The sequence below is a fragment of the Diplodia seriata genome (assembly GCF_021436955.1).
Source record: "Diplodia seriata strain FDS-637 chromosome Unknown scaffold_2, whole genome shotgun sequence".
Lineage (NCBI taxonomy): Eukaryota > Fungi > Ascomycota > Dothideomycetes > Botryosphaeriales > Botryosphaeriaceae > Diplodia > Diplodia seriata.
The window spans coordinates 777,413-802,119 of NW_027117309.1; the positions used below are offsets into that span (position 1 = coordinate 777,413).

At 52.3% G+C, this 24,707-nt stretch overlaps 4 protein-coding genes across 4 annotated transcripts; 1 reads left to right on the forward strand and 3 right to left on the reverse strand.

Annotated features, from left to right (window-relative positions):
* Positions 1-1,039: 1,039 nt before the first annotated feature.
* On the forward strand, positions 1,040-2,388 carry ATG18 (autophagy protein; the record flags this gene model as incomplete). Its single annotated transcript, XM_066773112.1, has 3 exons — positions 1,040-1,100; positions 1,154-1,308; positions 1,357-2,388. The coding sequence occupies 3 exons, from the start codon at positions 1,040-1,042 to the stop codon at positions 2,386-2,388; spliced, it is 1,248 nt and encodes a 415-aa protein (XP_066635679.1).
* Positions 2,389-6,959: 4,571 nt separating this feature from the next.
* On the reverse strand, positions 6,960-8,134 carry ADH1 (alcohol dehydrogenase; the record flags this gene model as incomplete). The annotated part of the gene is made up of 3 exons (XM_066773113.1): positions 6,960-7,232; positions 7,291-7,794; positions 7,850-8,134. 3 exons carry the CDS (start codon positions 8,132-8,134, stop codon positions 6,960-6,962), a joined length of 1,062 nt encoding a protein of 353 aa, XP_066635680.1.
* Positions 8,135-11,858: 3,724 nt separating this feature from the next.
* Positions 11,859-14,758, reverse strand: PHM7_2 (phosphate metabolism protein 7; the record flags this gene model as incomplete). Its single annotated transcript, XM_066773114.1, has 4 exons — positions 11,859-12,661; positions 12,711-14,042; positions 14,097-14,574; positions 14,735-14,758. 4 exons carry the CDS (start codon positions 14,756-14,758, stop codon positions 11,859-11,861), a joined length of 2,637 nt encoding a protein of 878 aa, XP_066635681.1.
* An 8,608-nt stretch (positions 14,759-23,366) lies between these two features.
* SLS55_001623 (uncharacterized protein) lies at positions 23,367-23,747 on the reverse strand (the record flags this gene model as incomplete). The annotated part of the gene is made up of 1 exon (XM_066773115.1): positions 23,367-23,747. The coding sequence occupies one exon, from the start codon at positions 23,745-23,747 to the stop codon at positions 23,367-23,369; it is 381 nt and encodes a 126-aa protein (XP_066635682.1).
* Positions 23,748-24,707: the final 960 nt, after the last annotated feature.

Sequence of the window (24,707 nt, forward strand, 5' to 3'; positions counted from 1 at the left end):
TTACGACTTTGTTTTTCTCTGTGGGTTGGCTGAGAAAATCGGCGACGGTCTTCTCGACTGCCCTTATGCGCAGCCAGTAGCCCCTATTGATGAGCGGGCTCCGTCGCAAAGACTTGGCAATAAATGGCGCGAAGAGATCTGGTTTATCGCTGTGATAGATTTTGACGACGCTCTGCTTAGAAACTATACTGCTGTCGTTGGTCTTTTGAGTATTAGCACCCCCAGTGCTGCCTATCCTGCGACTAAAACATTGATCTGAAACGATAACAGGGCTGGCAGCTAGAGGGCGATGTGCTTGTAGAGGGAAACCGTACTCCTTGTTCCAGCCGGGACTGCGCTCAGTCTTGGAGCGAAGTGTAGGTAGATGGAATGCAGCATCCGCATCCGGATATTCCTTTGGCGACGCGCGGAGGCAGGCGCAACGGAAAATCAAAATCAAAAGCAGGGCGGAACACAAGCCGCAAACAACCAAAATAGCAGCGCGCACAGCGGTGTTGACTTACCAACATAATATCGTCATCTCGCTTCTCCTTTGTCGACTTGGGCGCGGGCCGGCTCTCGCGACTGGGGGCGGGCATGCTGGCGACTGCGACAATCTATCCCGGGCTACGCGTATCTCGCTTGGCACAGGAGGCCGCGGGCTATCCCTGAGGCCTCAGCAGGCAGAATGGTGGAAAGGAGCGGGAGCAGATGACCGGCCTGTGTAAGCATCCAGCCCGTCATGAGAACGAGCGACACATGATCGCAGGACGGTGTTGCAGTGTGAAAAGTTCGGCCAAGTTCGGCGGCCCGAGGAGCTTGGGCCAGAACGGGCCTGCCACTGCCTAGCTCAATGTCCCCACCACCACCTCGCCCGCCGACGACTTCGGGCTGCCCGAACACGCCCAACTCCAGACCAGCCGAGACCATGCGCCGCTTATAGCCCACACCCGCAGTCCATCAGTCGCTTCAAGCCGCCCGCTCCGCCCACTCCGCCCGCTGCGATCCCCCGCTCAGCTCGCCCGCCGTCTCGCACCGCCGCTCCGCCCCAGCCGCCGATATGGCTCAACCTGCCATGAATTTCGTCACCTTCAACCAGGACTACACCGCTCTTGGTGTCGGTAAGCTTCCCGGCATCCCCGCGCCTGCTGCGCTGTGTTTGACGCCCGCGCAGCCACCAAGAAGGGCATCCGCCTGTACGACACCGAGCCCTTCTCCAAATCCTTCGAGGGCGAAGAGGGCGATGTGTCGATCATGGAGATGCTCTTCTCCACCTCTCTGGTCGCCCTGATCCAGTCGCCGCGCCTCCTGCGCATCCGCAACACTAAGGTACGATCGCGACACGCTTGCGAGGACTGGCGGGCTGATTGAAGTCAGAGGCATTCGACCATCTGCGAGCTCACCTTTCCCACCAGAGTCCTCGCCGTCCGTCTGAATCGCAAGCGCCTGGTCGTCGTGCTGGAGGACCAAATATACCTGTACGACATTAGCAACATGAAGATGCTGTACACGATTGATACTTCGCCCAATCCGCACGGAATCGTTGCCCTGTCGCCGTCTTCCGAGCGCAACCATCTCGTCTATCCTCTCCCGAAAAAGGACGCCCCCAATTTCTCGTCGGCGCCTCATGCGCCCCCAACCGGGCCGCATGTTGCTCCCAGGACTGGCGAGCTGCTCATATTCGATGCCACCAGGATGGAGGCTGTTAACGTCATAGAAGCGCATCAGGCCCCGTTGTCGTGTATTGCGCTGAACAACGAGGGGACTTTGCTGGCCACCGCCTCGGAGAAGGGCACCATCATCCGCGTCTTCTCGGTCCCAGACGCCAAGAAGCTGTTCCAGTTCCGGAGAGGCTCGATACCCGCAAAGATTCTCAGCATGGCCTTCAACTCCACTTCAACGTTGCTCTGTGTCTCCTCGGCAACAGACACGGTCCACATTTTCCGGCTCTCGCCACAGGGCGAGTCCCGCTCCAAAGACGGATCTCCTTCTGGCCGGAGACCATCTGCCAGCGGATCCCGCGATCGCAGCCAGAGTCCTAGTAGCGAAGACATGGCCGACAACGGCGACGAGTCTGGCCCTGCCGTTCCCGAGAGAAAGCAGAACAACCCGGGACTTGCCAGTATGCTCCGTCGCACTTCGCAGAACGTCGGGATGGGGTTTGCGCAGAAGCTGGGAGGCTACCTACCCAGCGCTGTTGCCGAAATATGGGAGCCCGCCAGGGATTTTGCGTGGGTGAAGATACCAAAGAGGAGCGTTGACGGACCGCCAATGCACCCCAGCAACGTTGTTGCCATGAGCAACAACGGCCCTCAAGTCATGGTTGTGACGAATGACGGTAGTTTCTTCGTCTTCAACATCGACCTGGAAAACGGAGGCGAAGGGACTCTGATGAAACAATATTCGTGAGTACTCGTACGAAGTCAAGTCCAGAACGTCAAGTAACACGGCAGGTTGTAGGGTTCTTGAACCACACGATAGGTTAGGCCGGACATCCTCTGAAGACCTCAACTTATGATTCACCGACTAAACAGCCCCTTCCGACGGTTTCTTAGTGCGCGTTGAGTACCTGGGGCCTGGCATGCAGCACGTCATATTCTTGTTTTGTTTTGTTTTGGGCGCATTGAAACTCACCTGCAGCATAGACTGGCGTTTTTGGTAATCAGCACTCGGCGGCCACAGCCATTTCCATTGTTTCCCCCAAATGATATCCGCTGTGGTTGGAGGCTCACAGTGCGAGGCAGGAGTGACGAAAGGCAGGCGGAAATGTAATGTTATCACTGCGCAAAGGCTTCCGAATATTCACTACCAATGGGAGCGACTCCGAAGCGCGAGTTACCTGTTCAGGCGTTCCTCGCCGTCTGTAGCCATCCAAGGGTGCGTGGAGCAGGATGCAACTTGGCACCCTACATCGGCATCGCCACTTTCTGGTCCTCCAATGGGGTAAGAGACCGTCACCGGTCAATGTGGAGATCGCCGCTTCCTTGTCATCGAGAAAAACGGGGCGTCGATGCAGAAGTGGTATGTAAAAACCATGGCATTTTCTCGAGCCCGACCCTCTTGTGCTGGGCGCAGACCGTTTGTAAATGGCACCGAGCTCCCATGCGCTCAACACCGACACTCATGATCATCCGAGACAGCGGGGAACTGGGGTGCGGGGTACCGAACCCTGCGGTAGAGCATCCAAAGGCCCGTTCCGCAGGGCGCCTCATGCAAGTTTCATGCACTGATTGCGACCATGTCCGCGTGCCGCCAGCCCTGTGGGCTCCCGCCTGCCGATTTGCGTCATTGCACATCCGTTTCAAGAGAACCCCTCCTAGCTCCTCCATCCTCAGACCCAGATAGGCTTATTGGCAGCCACGTTGGATGGGGCAGCGCCGCAGATCAGACCATCCATAGCCAAATGGCAACAGCAGTGTGGATAAGGCCATTGCCACCCTATACGTCTGATCTTGCCTGCAGTTGGCCTTGCGTCCGACATGCCTCAAATCCACGGTCAGCTGCCCGGAGTGATATGCTCCTCGCAAGCGGCCTCTACTGCTATATCAACCCTCTTCGCAGCTCAATCCGAGTCCTCCTGCCTCGACTGCAACATCACGCTACCTTGGTTGAATACATCCCTGTTTCACCCACCGCCAACAGCCTCGTACATCGAAAACACTTGGCGCATACGAACCAGCCGACAGCGGAGGGAGGCAGAGCTCGTGCCATCCCAGTTCTGGGCCATCAAAGCACCATCTCCGGCTCAGCGCGAGTATGAAAGCCAAGCCAGACGGGCTACAGATGGCCGAGATGCAGGATCCGCTGTCCCCCCAACCCCACCGCCCTTTCGAATCAGTACCTCCATACTCGACCGGACACGCACAGGTCCACAGACCACCGCACCTTCCAAGTCGGCATCAGTCATACTCCCATCCAGCAGCAACACCACTGTCACCCTCAGAGATCGACCCTTCTGCTGCGTCCACGGCCTCGGATTCTGGAACATGGCGCCCTTCAGTGTGGCTGGCGTCGTCCTTGCAGTCTGCTTCACCTGAGACCCCCATCCTCCCATCTCCCCGGTATTCGGACTCTTCAGAGAGCAACACCAGCTTGACATCCAGCCGATCCTCCACCAGCCAATATCCTCCACGCTCAGACGGGACTCGTGCCAACAATTTGCCTCCAAAGCCGACTATCAGTCGGAGTTTTACATGCCCTTCGGGGCATGTTCCCAGTTTCTCCAACACCCATATCGCGTCGTCTACGAAGGCCACATCGCAGCTCGGAAGCAGGATACAACAACACTCCATTCCTGAGGAGTCAGCTCGCACTTCTCCCCCACTTCAACACCGCGGGATTCCTTACACGGAATTCCCGCCCAAGGGTTGCAATAACAACACCATACCACCATACGCAGCAGCGACCCCACCTTATCCGGCCTCACGCAGCAGCACCACATCAATCCACCCTTCCCAGACGCGCCCGTCAGGACCGACCCGACAGGCCACAGCACCCACACCCTCTTCATACCCTTATCGCCAGCAACAACAGATGCAGCAGCAGCAGCAGCGATACAGCCCCAACCACCCACGAGCTTTCAACTCCACCTCTCCACCACTTCAAAGCCACGCAACCCCCAGCCAACGACCCACCCGACAGTCATCACAACCACCACCGTCGGCTGCTGCTGGCACCGCCACCGCCGCCAGTACCCCCACATATTCCCACCACCACCACCACCACCCCAACAAGCCCCCCTTGATCGACTACCGCCGCCGCTCCTCCTTCCCGCCCGTCCAAACCGGCGTCTACCGCGCCTACCCCATCGACGTCAACGCCTTCACCCCGCCGCCGCCGGCCACGGCCCCCGCCACCGCGGTGCCGCCATTCCCCCCATCGTCGTCTTCATCGTCGTCACCACCGCGGCGCAAGCAAACACGGTTCGCGGACGAGGAACCCTCCGATTCCACCTCCACTTCTTTCTCTTCTTCGTGTTGTTCCTCCTCGGGCTACTCCTCGTCGTCGTCGTCCGACGAGGACGAGAACGATTACGGTGGTGGTGGTGGTGGAGCCGGTGCTGCTGCTGTTGCCGACCAGCGACATTGCCGCCGGGCGAGGCCGAGCGAACAGGCGCGCGGCGGGAAGAAGGGTGGTGGTGCTGGTGTCAAGCGCGCGGCGACGCCACGTCCGCCGCGGTCATCAACATCATCATCTGCTTCTTCCTTGTCGTTGAACGGCTACGACGATGACGATGACGACGACGACGAGACCGAGACCGAGACCGAGACGGGGCCGGAGCCGGTGGTCGAGGGACAGCGTCGTCGGCGTCGCCATCGTCATCATCAACGACGCAGCAGCAGAGGGGAGGGGGAGGGACGGAGGAGGAGACGGAGGAGGGAGTCGGGCAGGCGGGAGTCGGCCGGTGGTGGTGGTGGTGGTGGTGGCGGTGGTGAGCTGCGGACGAATGGTGGCGAGAAGCTGGATGGGAGAGAGGGGCGCGGTAGGACGCAGGGGGTGGATGCCGAACGCAAGCGTGATGGTTTGCCTGGGATGATGGACTTGGCGGCGGTGTTTGCGACGTACGTTTTGACGTGATTTGGGGAGGGAGGAGGGCGGGTGTGAGGTAGAGGACGGGCGAAAGGGAAGGGGGCTGGCTGTTGTGGTGATCGATTCCTTTTCGTATCGCAACAAACACTTTCGGGAACTTTAAGCTGTTGTTCGGACGGTTACAAATCGCATGATGGGCTCCGACGGACTGTTTGATGGTAACAGATTGCGCATTGCTAGAAGATGCGTGGTAAGTCATCTATTGGATTACGTTTCAAGCATGAGAATTGTGCCCCGGAACAGGAGGGTGTGTCATCTACCCAAGTACGAAGCCACGCACCTGCCCAACTTGTGCGCAATCACACCACACTTGATAGTACTAGTGTTCGTTTGTGGCGTCTTCAACACCGTCCCGGTGTCCCGGCCCGCCCAAGAATCCAGAGTCCCGCACGTATTGCACGACTCGCAGCGAGCAGTTCCGTGAGCAAGACGGGAATCAGAAGCTCGCGTCAAAGACAGAGAATGTAATCACAGTTCTCATTTGCTTCTACTCGCAGAGAAAACCTAGCAAGAGTCTATTCGCGGTGAAAAGGAGAACATCTCTCAACAGTACCGCAGCCGGTCGCCCGAGGACAAAGGATCCATTACTCAACGCCACAATCACTACTCAGCCCCACAACCAAAGGTGATGGCGTCTATGTATCTTTGGCCATAATATCGGACAGATAGCAGCCCTTCTTGCCAGCTGCAGCTCCATGCAAGCTGCCATCACGAACCCGCAATACGAGGTGTCAATGCAATCGGATATGAGTTCCCAAGTCTCAGAGGCAGCTCAGAAGATATCTTACGATCCTTTCGCTTGTTGCCACAGCAATGGGGATGGGTTGTTGAAGTGTCCATCTCGACACGACCAAAGAACAGCAACTGGACAAGAGCCTCAACCACATCAATCTCGTTGGCGATACCGAGCGTACCGACCCCGTCAGATGTGTTCTATCAAGTGAACTTAAGCGTGAGATAGAAGAAAGCTGGTGCAGCAACAAGCATCGAATCGACAGAGATCTCCACCTCGGCAAGGAACGGGGACATGGGAGGAGGGCACGGTGCGGAGCGGGACGAACCGGAGATGCCAATCCACCCATAAGTCCGAGATCTCTCCTTTAAAGCACCTTGCTGGCCGCGTGTGGCGCTTAAATGGACGTCAAGTCCTCTTGAGCCCATCCTCATTCCTCATCACCAGGCACGCACAGGGAGCGGATGTTTGTCAAAGGGGGAATCAATTGCGAACAAAGTATGTACAAAGCCAATGATATCTCATCACACCACACCATCGTCCCTGACTCTTGGGAGATCTTCAGCAGCAGGAAATCGTAAGCTCATCAGACAACCGCCGTATCCGTCCTGGTTCTTTTTCCATGTTTCCTGGAGCACGCTAACACGTCTGCGTCCATTTATTTGTCGCAGTCCAGGACGTAGCGACCGGCAATGGCGCCCTTCTTCATGAGGTCGTAGACCTCGTTGAGCTGAGACAGGCCGACAACCTTGAAGGGAGCCTTGATCAGGCCACGCGAGAAGAAGTCGAGAGCCTCGGCGGTATCCTTGCGGTTACCGACGTACGAGCCCTTGATCGAGATCATGCGGACGACGGTGTCGAAGACGGGGGCCTTCAGGTAGGCACCGGCGGGCAGACCAATGCAGACGACGGAGCCACGAGGACGGACGTACTGTTTCAATCGTTAGCGGCTGTTCGACATTTCATTCTGGACCAGCGGAAAAGCTTACCTCGGCGGCCTGCTGGAAGGGCTTCTCAGCCACGGCGAGCAGGATGACGGCGTGGGGACCGAGGCCGTCGACGGTGGCGGCCTGCACATCCTTGACGACGTTGGAGCTCTTGGAGAAGTCGACGAAAGCGGTGGTGCCCATGCTCTCGCACATGGCCTTCTTGTCGTCACCAGCATCAATGGAGATGGTGTGGATACCCATCGCCTTGGCGTACTGCAGGGCAAGGGAACCGAGACCACCACCGGCACCGACAATGGCGACGGTCTGACCAGCGCGCACGCCGGCCTCCTTGAGACCCTTGTAGACGGTGATACCGGCGCAGAGGACGGGGGCAATGGCGGCGAGATCGGTGCCGGGGGCTATCCGTGCAACGTGGGCAGCCTTGGCGATGGCGTACTGCTGGAAAGAACCGTCGACGGTGTAACCGGAGAGGAGGGCCTTGGGGCACAGAGACTCATCGGCCTGCTGGCAGAAGTCGCAAGCAAGGCAGGAACCGTTCAACCACTGCGGCGGGGGTCAGAAGATGCGAGGGAGAAAGAGAAGGAAGAATGGAGCTGACCTTGATACCGACGGCCTCGCCAACCTTGACGTCCTGGACGAGCGAACCGGTCTTCACGACGTAGCCAGCACCCTCGTGGCCACCGACGAGGGGAATCTTGACGGGCAGGGGCCAGTCGCCCTGCATGGCGTGGAGGTCGGTGTGGCAGACACCGGAGTACTTGACGTTGACGAGGACCTCATCGGGACCGGGCTCCTGGACGTCGATCTCCTTGAAGACAGGGCGCTGGCCGGTCGCCTCGACGACCTGGGCCATCTGCTTCTTGGGAACCTCGGGAGCAGACATGATGGTGGTTGGAATGGAGGTTGGTGGATGTGGTGGTTGGAGGAAGTTGAGAGTCAATTGGAGAGAGGACTGGTGAGTAGTGCTGGAGAAGAAAGTCAGAGCAGGATGGCAGTCGCGGCTGCTTTATACTGCCAGCATCGTCACCAAAACAGCAACCCCGCCTGCGGGCGCAGGCAGGCGGCGTGACAGGGGCAGCGAAGGTGGTGCGGCAGAGGCACAGACGATCAGCTCAAGCTCCCATCGCGCTCCGGCCATGATCCCTCCCAGGGTCCGCGGGCATGCCGGCGCTCCGGAGGCGCGCCATGGGCCGATGCGATTGGGCGCCGGGCGGGTCGCGAGCGACGTCGGAAGACGGCCGTCTCACGCTGACCAGACACGCCCCAGCGCGGGCGGCGAGCTTCGGCCGGGCGGTGGATGCGCACACGGCGGCGTCAGTCGACTGCGGGTATGCGCGAGGCTGCGCAGCGTCCGGCGCGTCAGAGGGCGGCGGAGCTTGGGGCTGCATGCGGTTCGATGAAGAGTCCGCTATCTTATCGCCAGCCCTCTCAGGTGAGGTCAGCCTGGGGCCCACCGTCCAAAAGCGCGCAGAGCGTGACAACGGGTGACATTCGCGCCAACAATTTTTCTCGCTGGTTTTTCCCGTGTCGCTGGGCATGGTGTACGTCACGGCCTGCGCACATATAGCGAGCGCGTTGCCCACGTCGCGCGTGAGGCTGGATGGCAGCGCGCCCGCCCTGCCCGCCTCATCCCAGCACCGCGCAAGTCGCCGCCGGGCGACTGGAAGTGAGCGCCCAGCGGGCACCGAAACACCACCCTTCTGACGACGACCGCACCGCAGCGCCAGGCCTCCTCGCTCCTCCACGCTCCGCCGCGCAGCCGCGACCCACCGCGCCCTGAGCTCCATTGGTTAGGGGACCAGCCGCGCCCTCGCAGAAGCAGCCGCAAGCCCGCCGCCAGCGCTCTCCACGCGCTACTGCCCACGCGAGCATCCATCCTCCACCGCCTGCTTCCCCAGGCCCGACGCGCTGCGCAACCTTGCCCGTCACGGTATGGCCTGCAGCGGAACCGCACGACGCCCAAGCTCGCCCGCCGTCCTCCCGGCAGCCGCATGCCAGCACCCCCGCGATTCGACTGCTCGCCGCCTTCCCCGAGGTGCCACATGCAGAAGACCTGGGGTTAGCGCGCCGCCGAGTGGTCGCGGAGCCGCGTGGGGTCGGTCACGCATTGGCATTTCAGGAAGAGCCGGAGCTCCGCCAGCTGCAGCGCGGACGACGCCTGAGTCGCTCTTCCTGCCTTTGAGCCGAGTCCGCTGTGGACGGCGAAGGCGGGGCAGCCCGCACTGCAGCCCCAGTGCAGAGAGCAGCGCCCACACACCCGCCCCTGGCTAGCCCTACCCCACCAATTGCTTCAGGCGCCCCTCCACCTCCTTTCTCCAGGTATATCGTATCCACTAGTTGCCCACCGAGCAGCGGCACTTTGCTTGCCCTTCCTCGGATTTGCGGAAGTTGCAGAGACTCAGCGGTCGGTCGGCGGTTTTTGCTCTGCGTGGCTCGCCCCAGCGCATGCGCTTGTCCGTGTCAGAAGAAGGGAGCAGAGAGTCGCAATTTCCCAGCTCGAGAGCTACCAAAAGCCCGCCGCTGGAGAGCGCATCCGCAGGAGCAATGGCCGGCCGACTCCCCACATGGTCTGGGCCCCGCTCAACAGCCTCCCCCCTCACTGTGCCGGTGAGAGCAGGATTCTCGAATCCATGTAGACATGACTTGCTGAGCCAATGGTGCACTGGACGGGGCTGAGTCTAGAGTACACTCCTTTGCACGGCTGGCTGTCCTGGGGGACTTTTTTGTTTTTTTCGTTTGGGACCGCCCGCATCTGGCCAAATCCGGGGCTGGGCAGGAAGCGTCGCAGAGCACCCCGCACCTTCGCTGCCATTGAAGCTATGACGCTAACGGTGGGGCAGAGAACAGCAACCACAGCCACGGGCTCCGCTTCCAAGCACGCCAGCAGACACGAACTGCGAGACCAACAAGAAGCTGCTCTTCACGCTGACACCGCTCCCTTGTTTCCACCCCATTCACTCCACACTGCCGACAATCAGATCCGTTGTTCTGCGCGTGCGTCGCAGCGCGACAGGAAATATCAGGCGATGATCCCTCTCGGCGGAAAGGGAGACGTGAGTGGGAGGGAGCTTCGCCTGTGAGGGGCAAGGCGGCGTGTACCGTGCCGCAGGCGACTCGCGCTCACAGCTCGAGGAGTCGACACGCCGTCCGGATTGGCTCGCAGCGCCTTTTCTCGCCTTGCCGTGTCCACCACCCCACCAATTGTGTCGGCTTACATGCATGGGAGTAGCATTTCGGCTCTTGCTATCTACGCTGCCCCCATCCAGATCTAGATGCATCACGCCACCAGATGCGTCTCCCAGCCCAATTTTTTTTTCTCTCTTTCTCTGCAACCCCCAAACTTGTTGATGAAGGGTATGGAAAAAATTGTCGTCGGGGACTGATCGCTGATCGCGAAGAATCCTTTGGCGCCTACCGGCCGGCTGTGTCGCGAAAACTGGCTTTTCCTTGGAATAGGTGCCGTGTACACGACCAGTGACGTACTCGATCTCCCCCCGCATTCTCATCGCGCAAGATGTATGCTGTTCTCCGAGGACTGCCTCGTCCCGGACTGCATCGTAGGCAACAATTGGACTAGATCCCCGTAGTAGATAGCATAGCCAAGTACCAAGCACAACATTTGAAGAACCACGCAAGTCTATCCAATAGATCTATCCTATTCGTCCGCCATCGCCCAAAGAGGCAAAAGCTCTGTACGTATAAAAGCCAAAAAGCCGCATCCGGGTCCCAACTCCCAGAAAAAAAAATTTGATCCCATATTGCCATCGGCAGCAGCCAATGTCGTGCTAGTCGCCGACAGGTATGTGCGAGGTGCTATCTGCGATACGAACCGTCGTTTCGACCGGGTGCGACTAGAGCGTCAGCCGCTGTGGGCCGATGATGCTATCTGCTCCACCTGTCCGCGATGCCAGAAATGAGGCAGGCGTACGTGCCTTTTGGGCCGCCGTTATCGCTTCGACGGCATGAGTCGCACAGCGTGAGCGGTGCAAACCCGCTGCGCATATGCAGGTACGGCCTCGGGGGCGCCGAGGAAGTGGTATCTCCCCTTGCTTGGGAATCCACAGGTAATCACTTATCACGCGAATTCGCATTGTTGTAGAGCAAAAGGGATCTGAGGTTAACTAAAGGGTATTGAAAGCAAACGCGTGTAGTGCAATATCCGCAGCTTTTACCGGTCTTTGGAATGGCAATGTTGATCAATCGCTTGGGAAGCAGAAGAAGAAATGTGAGATGACAGTTCATGGCCCCAAAAGGGACGGTCAATTATCTTATTTAGGAAACTCAAACAAAATTATTAGTCTTTCTAAGAGTGCAATCGGAGGAGAACAGGACAAGCCAAGGAGAAGCATCACTCGTTTCCGTTTCCTGAGGTCTTGCGGGGAAGCTTAGAGGGACTGAGGGCATCCAGCTCCATTGCCAAGGGTGGAAGGGCAATAGAGTAAAGATCCCCCATATTCTGCCCAACTAGCCACCCGCCCCGTTACATCATACATCTCGTTGCTCCACCCTTGCTCGCAAATTAGATTCGCATGGGTATCAGTGGTCATATGACCATAACAAAAAGGAACTCCTTGCGGAGGGCTGGACCCTTGATGGAAGGGGGCAGCCTAGTAATAGATCTTGGGCTCGGCAATCGGCACCTCCGCCTCGGGATCCCAGACAAGCTTGTTCTTCTCATCGAAATGAGCCGCCACGTCGGTGATGGCGATGACCTTGCCCGTGTCGTGCACCTCCTGGCGGGAGCACCCGGCCGAGTCACGCGGGATCCAAAGCATCGGCGGCTCCGACGTAACGGACGGGTGGAAGAAGGCGTCGCGCTCTACCTCCGGAGCATACAGTGTGTCGACATCAGCAAAGCTGCGGGGTACCATGCGCCGCATTGTCGGGTAGTCGGTGTAGATGTCGGGCCGCAGAAACTTCTTGATCATGCCCGGCTTCTCATGCGGGGGCACGCGCGGATCAAGGTAGCCATCCTCGGTAGCACCTGCCTTTTCAAAGCCATTGGTCGGCGCATCGGCCCGCTCGCTAGGAGGAAGGTCGGACTCGGCCGCAAGCAGGCGGCGCTCCTCTTCGTGAAGACTCTTGGGCAGGTACTTGAGAAGAGGGTCAAGAGCAGCGTTCAAGGAGGCGTGGTACAAGAACGTGAAGATCAAGAGAACGATCATCAAGATGAATGGTCCCAGAGCACTCTTGTCACCCAGCTGGATGGCGAAGAGGCCAATGAGGCATATTTCAGCAATGTAGAGGCCGACGAAGAGCTGCTGGAGGGCACGCGGGTAGACGAGACCCTTGGTGTCAACGTCAATGTCGTACACGAAAAGGAGGTTGTATCGGTAGGCGAAGTAGAAGAACCACATGCCGATTGCGGCAAAGATGAGTACCAGCGGAGCAATGCAGGCGTAGCAAATGGCTGGAAAAAGTCAGCAACCCGGCAAGTACGGACATACGGGGAGACTTACCGATAACAAACAGGTTCGTGTAAACCGGGAAAACAGTGCCCCAGCCAAGTCCCGAGAGGGAGATCCAACGCTTGTACATTTTCCGAGGGGTGGAGTCAAGCAGCTTGCTCAGCACCTTCGCAATGACCAAACCAGCGAGTCCAACGAGCAGGCCGGAGACAACACCCAAGCCTTGCAGAACGAAGTAAGACAGGTAGAAGCCGGATGCAGTGGGAATGCTGGTTGCCAGCTTGCCCGGAATGCCGGTTGGATTCTGGACAATATCACCGACAGCAGAAGCAGCGGCGGATCCAAGAGTAGCCACTAGGAAGACTTGCACAACCTGGAAGGCGAAGTAGTAGTTTTGAACAGTGAGCTCAACCGCCGACTTCGTAGGATCGCCGCTAAGCTTGGCCATCATGCGGAGAATGATAGGCAACAAAGACATCAGTACCGCCAGGAGAACGACAGGCAGAAGACCAGTGACAACACCCTTGATAGCAGTGGGAATGTCGTCGATAAAGCTCAAGGCCGGGATGATGCAGATGAGGTTTTGAACGTTCGAGATGGCACCGACAAAAGCCACAGGGATGGACCAGAAGACAACCAGACAGGTGATGAAAGCCGTGGTGGCAATCACGCGAATAACACGCTCCCACCACTTGATGCGCAGGTTGCTCCAGATAACCTCGGTGGGAGTAATGCCGATGTAACGGGGGGCCATGTGCAGAGCCTGGTGGTGCGTAAGGCTCTGATAAGCAGCTTGGGCCTCGGTAATGGAGTTGAATTCCACGAAAACGGAGTTGACCTTCTTTGCGTCGGCAGCGCGGTGCTTGGCTTGCTCCTTCTCAATTTCCGGGATGAGCTTCTCCAGCTCGGCACGAGACCAGTCAATAGTATCAACCTTCTTGCCGATGATGGGCTTCAGGCGATGCGTCGGGCGCTGTTTGGCCTTGATCCAGCGAGCAGCCACTGAACCGGACTCGGTGCTTCCATGGCCGTTGATCTCGGTCAATTCTTCCTCGCGAGAGTTGCCTGCCTTGTCCGTCTTGAGCTTGGCCGCATTGACGAGCTTGCACAGTTTGGTCTCGGCGCCCTCAAGCTTCATGGCAATCTTGTCGCGTTCCTCGACCTTCTCTTCGAGCTCAGAAGTGTCGGTGGGGAGCCAGACGCGCTTGACGTGTTCTCCGAGAAGATCGCGCATCCTCGATTCGTGCAGGTAGTATTCCGGGACCGAGGTAAACAAGACCGTGCGGGACGAAAGACGCTTAGCGTAAAGAGGAGACATGAGGAAGGCCTGGCGCAAGTTGATGTAGAAGATGCTCTCGCGCGTGATCATGAACATGACGAAGCCTAGAATGGGTCAGCTGCCTTGGACGCACGCCCTGTGAGGAGTGCAACACATACCGAAGAAGATGTAGGCACACGCAGTGTGGGCAAAGTAGCGCCAGTAGGTGCCGGAGACATTGGACAAATTGAGGATGTCCAGCTGCTTTTGACCGCCACCACCCGTGATGTTGACCGGGAAGAGAATTGGTATGCAGATGGCAGCGCCGACGAAGCAGGTGATGACGGCCATCTTGAGCAGGCGCAGGAACAGGAAGCCATCGAGAGAGTGGTGGGTCAGGACATAGCTGTCCGGAATCTTGACGAAGGCGCCAATCCAGCTGAAAAGGCCGGGAGGCAGTTGAGGCGATCGTTCCTGTTCCTTCAAGGTATTGAGATACGACCGGGCCTGGTATTTGCGCACGAAGACGCGGCGCAGGACCAGGAAGAGGACGAGCCAGATGGCAGCGTAGAGAGCGACCGGCGCAAGTGTCGAGAGAAGGCGGGAGGCGGAGACGGGCTCCGTCTCCTTCGCAGAGCCGATGTTGTCATCGCTGCCCTGTAATGATGTTGTGAGAATGTTGTTGGCGCATTGTTTAATGCTGGAGCGTTTCGCGAGAGGATGCAGCATGGGGGAGATGGGGGAGATGCGGAGCGCACAGCGCGAATGCACGAGTGGAGGTGTAAACAGTACAGAGAGATGAAGAGGAGAAACGTACCTGCGTGCTACAAGAGTTGCCCATGATGTTGTTGGATCAGCCAAGGCAGGCGAAGCAGACCCACCGAGTCTGGGGCGGCGTCTGAGTTTTGTGGGTCTGGTGGGCGCTGCGTTGTTTGGCAGGTTGGCAGGGCGAAAGACGAGAGGCTGGCGTTTGCAGAGCACCAGGGGCCTGCTGTTTTAAGTGTCAGGTCGCGCGCGCCAGTAATTCGCAGCCTCTGACGGCACTGGCGAAACGAAGATTTCCAGGCGGGCTCCGGGGCCAGCAAGCGGTCGTGCGGTGGTCCAAGGTAGCGCGTGGAGGAACGATAAACACTCTGGGCCGCGCTGTCTTAAGGCCAAATCTCCCAGGCACAAGCGATCCTGTCGTCATATGCAGTCCCTTGCGTTCCCAGACAAGCTGGCTGCCAGCCGCGCACTCGTCGGCCGCTGCGCCAATGACCAGCCAAGCGGCCCGCGGCGTCGCACAGCGCCAGCGCGCGAGAGCTTGCGCAACAGCCCACCCGCTAGCCGCGCCCAATCTATCTGACCCACCCCCATCCTGGTCCAGCTGAGCTCTGCTCTGCTCTGTGGCTGGGCGGCTCCAGCCACGCGGCGCCTAGCCCAGTTTTGATCAGAGCCGCCCTCGCGCGACTTGTCGTGGCCTCTTCCATCCCACCACAATCCGGAGCGCTGCTACCCGTGGCTACCAGCACGCAACGGCTGTCACGTCGACATGCCAATGCGCCGGACCCTGAAGCCATCACGGCATGAGCCGCCGCTTCTGGCGCCTCGCCTGCTGAGGCCCCAGAAGCTCTCCCAATACGAGCACTCACGAATAGTTTACTGGACGCCTGAGCGTCTTATACATGATACCTCAAGCATTCGCTCTTCGCGCGGATGCGTGGTAAGGCTCCGGGACTGCTGGTTGGCGGCGAAAGATAAGAAACTGGCCCATGACGTTTGCACCATTCCAACCAGAGGAGGCCTTCTTATCCGGACACTATTGACGTGAGCGCAGACTCTAGCAGCGCCTTGGAGGAGCTATGTGCAATCCTGTGCCCTCCTTTGCTGCTAGGGTTTGCGTGTCGACCGGTGTAGAAAAGTCTGTGCCCGCAACGTGGACGGCCAAGGGCCGGCGGCCACGATTTATGGCTGGAGGATCGGGATGATGCGAGTCAAGGACCTGCCCTGCGTGATTGACCGGATGTGCATCCTGCCACCGCCCGATCGCTGACCCTGGAAATTGGAAACAGCTGCCGCCGATTCACCTGGACCTCCGTGGCAGCCACATTCTGCCTCTGCGCCCCCGGCCCAGAACGCACTCGGCCAGCAGAGACTTTCTCAACACCATGGCACTGGAATTTGCGCATCCCGACTCAGCTGGGACTGTCTGGCCGCTGTTGTGCGGAGCTGGGGCGTGAGCAGTGCGCGCAGGATCAGATCTGGCACAAGCGAAGGAGGAAAGCGCCATCGGCACCCTGACATCATCATTGGGCGGTGCGCACGACGCCTGCTGCATTTCGTTGTATTGTGATTGCCGATAGCAGAGCTGCAGCGACCGGCTCAGGCGATGCATCTTGCCGAGGAGTGTCCTCCGTAGGTTGTCAGGCCACATGCACCGGTCGCAGTCCCAATTCAGGTTCTGCACAAGGCCCCGCACCATATTCCGACGCTTTTGGACAAAGTCCTGCAGTTAGCCTCAGGATCCTCGATGCGTGCCAATAGTCCGTTTGCTAAGGCCATCGATGATGTTAACCGCTTCCAAGCTACTCGTCGACTAGCGAAAGTTGGTAGGTCACGTCTGCTCACTAGGGTACCAAAGTGGGGTTGGATTCGTCGCATTTTATGCTGTTTAATCTAGTCTCCGTTTACCACTTTAAATACGGCTAATCTAGTTATTAATGCGGTAAATACTACGTAATTTAAGGCGTTCTTATAATTTTATACGGTAAATATATAAGATCTTATAGTAATAATATCTATATTATTAATAAAACTAATACTTATATACGTTATAATATATGTAGCTACGCAAATAGCGATTCGCGTAGTAGCTCTTTTAATTAATTACTACTATTAAATTAAGCGACCTCTCTCTTTTCTTCTCTTTAAATACTATTTTAATAACTATCTATTATAATAAGCGTATAATAGAACTAACTACTATATTTATCTTATTTTTTATACTATTCGTATATATTATAATATTAATAGAGTATACGATATCGCTTACTAAGTAGAAACTCTTACGTCTACCGCTATTCGTATTTACTACTATTAGTAGACCGATTATATTTATACTTATTTATATATCTTTAAGGTTTTCTATAGTAGCGTAGTAGCTATAGCTAGAAATAACTAAATAGTACTAAACTCGAGCGTACTAAATAGTACTAGATAAGCTATTATAGTAGATTTTACTATTATTATAATTATTTAAGTAGTTATATTACGATCGCTTACTTCTAAATAGTAGAATATCTTTAAAAATCTAGTAGGTCTTAAATCTAATAGCGCTCTTAGTAAATTTACGTATCTATATATTTTTATTTATACTAGCGATTATATAGTATTAAAGTATCTAGACTAATCGCCGAAGATCGTAAGAAGTTATTAATTAAAGAGATATTTAACTTATTATTTTAGGCTAAATAGTTAATATATACTATTATTTCTTCTCTTTAGAGTTAAAGAGATTTAAGAGGTCTTTATACTTCTCTTTAAGTATCTTATTTATTATATTAATATCTAGTATTATTTTATTACGGGTAAGTCGCTTTATTTTACTATAGAGGCGTTTAAATAGATATTACTACTAGTAACGAGTAGAACTATAGTTTTATATAGTATCTATAAGATATAAGAGACTATAAATTTATAAGATATAAGAGAAAAGACGCTTATTATCGTTATTATAATAAATCTACTAGTATTTCTATACGAACTCTTTATAGTAAGTTTTAATATTACTAATCTAGTATTAAGATATATCTCTCTATAAGTATAGAGAGAAGATCTTACTTAATAGTAATAAATAGTTATAGAGTCGTTCTTTAAAAAGTCTAGTAAGATACGAAGAGCTCTATAAGATTAACTAGATCTACTATTTAGTTACTTTAAAGCTCTTCTATTACGAACCCTAAAGTATAAGGGCTTTATAACTCTAAGGGCTAAAAGCCCGTACGGAAGAAAGTATCGTAAGGGCTAACGAGCCTTACGGGCGGTAAAGCCGCACGGTTAGAAATCCCGTACGGAAAGAACGGGCGTAGAGAAACTTAGCGCCTACGGGACTAAGCTTAGATAGTAGCTAAAGCCCGTACGGGAAGAACGCCTATAAGAAACCTAGATAGAGTAGAAGACTATACGTAATAGAAAGCTCGTAGAAGAAGTAAAACCGTAGGAACTCGATAATCTAGTCGAATTATAGTCCCGTAAGAAATACGAGATCTAGAAAGTAGAAAATAGACGCGAGGGTACGGACGTAAGTAAGATAGTTATTACGTCCGCTTAGTAGCGATAGAAGCTAAAAGTCGAAATCTTAAAAGCTATTCGAAGCGCCGAGGTTACGTGCGACCTACTAAACAACTAGTTTATTAGTTTAGTAAGGCTTAGCGCGCTAAACTACTAAACTAATAAGTTTAGACGTTTATTCGTCTTAGCACGACTAAACTACTAAATACTAGATTATAACTAGCTTCTCTATAGTATATAGATATACTCTCTTAGCTAGTATTTTAACCCTTCGTAGTTAACTTAAAGTTCTAATTTATACTCTACTAATTTAGAGGTAACCGGCTTACTATATATTATATAATTACGTAATATCTTCTTATTTAATTATTATTATTCTTCTCTTATCTCTTTAAGGTAAACCCTTCGGTTTAATCTATCTACTAAGTAACTTCGAAGCTTAGTAGAAGAAGTCTATCGTTATAGCTATTTAAGCTTAGTCCCGTAGGTGCTAAGTTTTCCTACGCCCGTTCTTTTCGTACGAGATTCTTATCTATACGGCTCTATCGTTCGTAAGGCTTATTAGCCCTTATAATACTTTCTCTCGTACGGGCTTTTAGCTCTTAGAGTTATAAAGCCCTTATGCCCTAGAGTTCGTAATACCTACTAAGTAACTTTAAAGCTTAGTAGAAGAAGCCTATCGTTATATATAAGCGGTAAAATAGCTCGTAAGTAAAAGAAAATCTTAGTAGAGACGTTCTAGACCTTAATATCTAAGAAAGACTTTAATACTCGTAGCTTCTTAATTAGTAGCTATAGATAGCTATCTAAATTCTTATATCTTCTTAGGCCGAGTATAATATATACTATAAGAGTATTATTACGCTTAAAATAAAGCTTTAAAGAAAGATTAAGTATAGTAAATATAACTAAAATACTACTATAAGTATATCTATCGATAGTAAAAGCTATACCGTCGAGAAATAGCTATAGAGTAATATTTAAGACCTACTAAAGTAAACCCTACTATTATAGTTTATATAATATTATACTACTTTAGACGTCTTATTTAAGCTTTAAATAGTTCTTTAATATATCTACTCGCTTTACGAAGCGGTAGTATCTCTTTAATTATAGTATAATAAGTATATACTTATAGATACGATAAGGCTATTAAGTCTCTAGATAATATTATTTCTTATAATAGTATCTATAGCGCTCGTCGTCGGTAAATAGACTAATATATATTATATAGCTATTTTTATAGTAGTCGATAAGAGTTAGATAAATATTTATAATTTTTTAAAGTCTTTCTATATCTCTTCTTTACGATAGTAGCTTTACTTTTAGTAAGAGACGGCGAAGTTCTATTTATCTAGTACGAGAGTTCTTCTATAAATAGCGTAGAAGATCGTAGTTTCTTCGCTATATAGTATTTATTCTAATTTTATTAGTAAACTATATAAAAATTATAAACTCGTAGTACGCTAAGCTTTATCGTTAAATAGCTTTTCTAGCTATTTACTACTCTAATAATCGATACTTACTCTAGAATTATTATCTAAGCTATTCTTTTTCTTATAAATATATTTAGACCCGCTTAGTAGATTAAAATTATCTAGCGACGGATATTCGTAGTTCTAAATAGTATTATTATAGTCGTCGTTTTAGACTATACGAAGGCGTATATATTAAAATAGTAGTAGAGAATCTAGTATTAAATCTATCTACGTCTTTTTACGCGTATATATTATACGCTTATAGAATATTTTTAAAGAAGTATAATAAACGGTTTAAAGTAGTAAGAGATTATTCTAAATATATATAATACTATAATAATAATATATTAAGATTTTATTTTAATAGAGTCTCTTATAAAGTCTTATATACTATCTAATCGATATTAAGAGATATAAAAGAACGCTAGTTCTTCTATATTTACTATAAAAATATATAAATATTTAAAAAGACCGCGATAAATCTTTATTATCTATTTATCTTTATAAAGAAATTCGATTTTAACGGCCTTATCGTTAAACCTTATAAGAGTAAGCTACTCTAAAAGAATATTCTTATCTAAATAAATAAAACTATCTATCTCGTTCTTACTCGTAATATAAGAACTCTTAGACGCTTCGCGCGTCGTACTATCGATAAAAATTTTTAAGAGATAGCTAAGAAGACGAATATTATTTACTTTATTCTTTAAAAGAACGTACCCCCTAAGAAATAGAGTAAGATAATTAAGTAATTTATAAATTAGCTTTAATTTAACTTTCTATAGATATTTAAAGATAACTAGATAATTATTACTATACTAAAGAATACTATTAAATTATCTTATAGCGAGGCGAATTGCGTTCGCCTCTCGATATCTATTACGAAACTAAAGAAGACTAGAATCGCGAAAAAACCCTACTAAAAATAGTTTATTTTAGTAGAGTATTCTTTAAATAACGGTAGTAATACGTCTAATAAGAAGAATAAGGCCTTTAAGAGTAATAATAAGTTTATAAGCGTTACTACTAAGATCTACGAGATATCTCTAAATATACTAATATCTTTACTACTACTTTTTAAGAATAGTAGTAAGGCTTATAAGTTTACTAATAAGCTAAAAGACTCTTAGTAGTAGTTATAAAAGTTATAGACTAGTAAGACGAAAAAGTAGTAGGCTACTATTAAAAGAGCTTATAATAAATAGCTTAAGCGTAATACCGCTATACGTATCGCTACTTATAAGAAGTAGAAGTAGTAGTAGTAGTAGTAGTAGTAGTAGATATAAAGAAAGCGTAAGAACGTTATTAAAGAGTAAGATAAATAAAATAAGAGTAAATAAAAGCCGTTTATAAAGAAGAAAACGGCGAAGAAGATAAAGAAATAGTTTATTTATAAAGAATAGACTAGTAAGAGCGAATAAAAGCCGCCTATAAAGAAGAAAATAGCGAAGAAAACTACGCGTAAAAGTAGTAGAGTAAAAAGAGCGTAAAAGAATACTTCTTTATACTCTACTATTTATTATACTAAATTAAAATTAATCTCGTTACTTTAGAATACTAGGTTTTCTTATTAGAAGAATCTTTCGTATATTAGTAGTAATTATCTATAAAAAATAAAACTATTCTCTATTATTTATTTATATATTTAATTAATACTATACGTCTTAAACGACTCTTATATTTAAATCTACGAATTTACTATATATAAGAATTAATTTATTAAATAAATTATTATTTCTTCTTCGATACTATTATTCTTTAGTATCTAGCCGAGCTTTCTATAACCTTAAAATATAAATTTTACTATATTATTAAGTCGTAATTCTACTTTTTATAGTAAACTTATATAATTTAGTAGTATATTAATAGTTTTGCTATAAAAAGAGTATAAGCGCTAGAAATACGTACGAGAATTACGATTCTAAAAACGGCTAATATAATATACTATTATTCTTATAGGTAAAACCGTATAATTTGTATTATCTACTAATATTACTGGCAGATACAAAATTATTTATGGGTCCTTAGTACCCTAGTGGCTGGAGCGACACACGTAACCGTGTGGGAAGAAGTGGTTGGGACGGTTGGGTGGTTCCACGGCGGCCTTTAAGTGAAGTACGCTCGTTTGCATCGCTGCAAGCAGCCAGGAAGATTTCCTGCTTCCTTGCCGGCTTGCCGCGTTGTGCGAACAAATCGACAAGGCTACCTGCAGAGGTGTTACCGCCCGTTAGAGGTAGAAAGGGTATTCACGTGCCGGCGGTGACAGGCGAGCGACGCTTGGAGGCCTGTTGGGTCTCGAGCTCATGCGCGCCCGTCTCGAAGAGACCGAGTGCAGGCGTGCGCGAGAAGTTTTCTCCAAGGAGTGCCGGGAATATATGAGCGCGTCCATCAGGAGCGACCGTCATGCGTGAGTGGAGCACTCCGAGTCGTTCGGGCACACGGATTGGCCAATTCCCTGCCATATCACCGAGTCAGTGAAATACGTGCAACCTCACCTCATACGGCCCTTAAGCGAAGAAACTCTTGACTTTGATACACTTAAGAGACGCGCTGCGAGAGTCCATCTAAAAGGCTAACTGCACGCTTGTCCGCCTGGTTTGTGTAAGGATACTGTCCGTCTGCGTAGGAGCAAAGTATTGCGCCAACTTGACGTTTATGAAGTATTGGACAAAACACATCGGTATTTTTGGGTCTTGGAAACTATGCCGACTTGATAGCAAGCAAACCTACACACTGGTGCCAGAGTATCGCCGGGTCATAGCTGCGGCAGCTACCCCTCCAAGAATCGGATACTTATGCAAAATTTCGATGGCCAGGCCATGTACGCTTCTGAGCTAACACGGAGCCGCTTGGTTCCGTGCCGTCAAACGGAGCTGCATGGAGGCACGGCGGGTGACAAAAGGCATCGTTCACTAGCATCGGAAAAGTTTTCCATGGGATTGGCAGTTGAATACAAGATCCGGACGTAAATGCGCAAATTCAGAACATGTGTTTACGTCCGGATCTTGTATTCAACTGCCTACATATATTCAATGCGGCATCTGTGTAGGGCAGATGCGGGTGGTTAATTTCTTTTGTCACGCGTCGTGGAGGACCACCACAACCGCTGTTTGAGAAACGGAACAAGATCTCAACCGCGTGGATCGTACATTACCCGGTTCGACTTGGGCAAGACGGGAGGTCTGGTAATCAGCATTGACGAGGTCGGAATCCTGTCACAACTTCTGCAAGACATGTATAAACGCATGAAGCCGGTCAAGGGACGAGGTGCCGAAAGACCAGTCGTGCACGGCAGGGGCAGAAGACGGCAGCATCGACAGCCAATAATAGTTGTTGTTTTCGTTATAGTTTAGACCCAACCGCCCAACCGCCTACCGTAGATTTCCCAGAGAATTATGTACAGTGCCTCCGTCCGTTCCGAACCCATGCCCCACTCCCCAGCCCAAGCCCCAATGCACGATGGAAAAGAGAGATGAACGTCCAACTGTGCCTAGCAGGCAATTACACAGAGCTCTCGCCTCCACGGGAAGGCGCATTGCATATCCACACGGGTGCAATTTCCCCCAACGCCACCTCGACGAGTAACAAACGGGCGCCTCGGTAACAAAAGAGTCTGATCTGCAGCCAGGCGGCGAGGTACGGTTTCGACGACACATTGCCGAGCGCCTCCTGTTCAGTTTCCTGTTTTGTTCTTTGAGACGCTCATGCCGAGCGAGCCAGACGGCTCTGCTCAACCAGCCGATCCCTGCGGCGACGCCTCCTCTCGATGGGAATCTTCTGGTCCTTGAGCTCCTTGGTGATCATCTCGCCCATCTCGGCCTCGACGTCGTCGAGCAGCGAGCGCATGGCTTCCTCGCGGCTCTCGCACGGCTCGCTGCAGCTGAGGATCAGGGCCCGGGCGTCGTGGGGAAAGGTGACCAGGTAGGCCCAGCTTTGCTGCATGACAAGCTCGGAGCCGTCCAGCTCCTGCGACGTGAGCACCTCGAAAAGCTTGTGCTCCTTGTACAGCACGCGGGCGTTGGCGAGCACCTGGGCACGCATGGCCGTGATGGCGGACTCGTTGTCAAGCTGGTGGTGGTTCATGGCGGGCGGTTGCGGGCGTCTGAGGATTGGCACGAGCCGTCGGAATCAAGCTTTGCGGGTGCGGGTGCGGGCCTTGCTGGCCTGGGGCTCGGAATGTCAGACGGCTGAGGTCCCGGATTGGGGCGGCGACCCGGGTGGCCGGGCTACGGAGGGTGGGTTCTGGAGGGCGCAGGGCGAGCGGCGGCTCTGATTGCCGTGCGGCGGCGCAGGAGGCGGCAGCGGGCGGAAGACGGGGTGCGGCGGCCTGTCTAGCAGCAAGGGTCGGCGTGTGTCAATAGGCTGGCAGCTAAGGCGGATGCAACGCAGGCGTGGACTCCGTGGGTGTGTCGGGCGCTGAGACGGCGGCGGCCCCTGGCCCAACTGTAACGGCCGCCCCACTCTCGGCTCGCCTCCGAGCGGCTCTCAGCCGCTCATCGTCAACACCGCGGGCCTCCTGCGACGATGGCTCCGACGCCGCTCTCACACGAAGAGCGTCCGGCGCAGACGTTGCGCGTCTCGCCGCCAGGCCCCGCGCAATCTGCGCGCGTCATCGCGCCCGCGGGGTCTGCACCGCCTTCGCCCACCGCCTGCCCAGCGCGTCGCTGCGCCCGCCCTCACGCCCGCCGCCCGGCCAATGAAGCGCGTGCTGCCGCTGTGGCGTTTGGGATGCCGTGGCCGTGTCTCTGCGACGCATGCTCCCGAGCTTCGGCTGCAGCGAGCGAGCCAGGATGCCCATCTAGATCTGCTGCTTCTTTATAAGACTTCTCATCTGCGTCCCGTCTTGGCTACCAAGAGGTGTTTCTCTCCAAGCCTTCACTTCCGTTCTGTCTTCACCTTTGCCGTTGTTCATTTCGTAGCGTGCGCCTGTTGACGGTGTCGCGTTTGTCTCTGGAAGACTTTTAAACTCACCCTGCTTTCTTTCCTGCACCTCTTCCTCACCTCTTCACCCACCACCCGGCTTTCTTTCCTGCACCTCTTCGT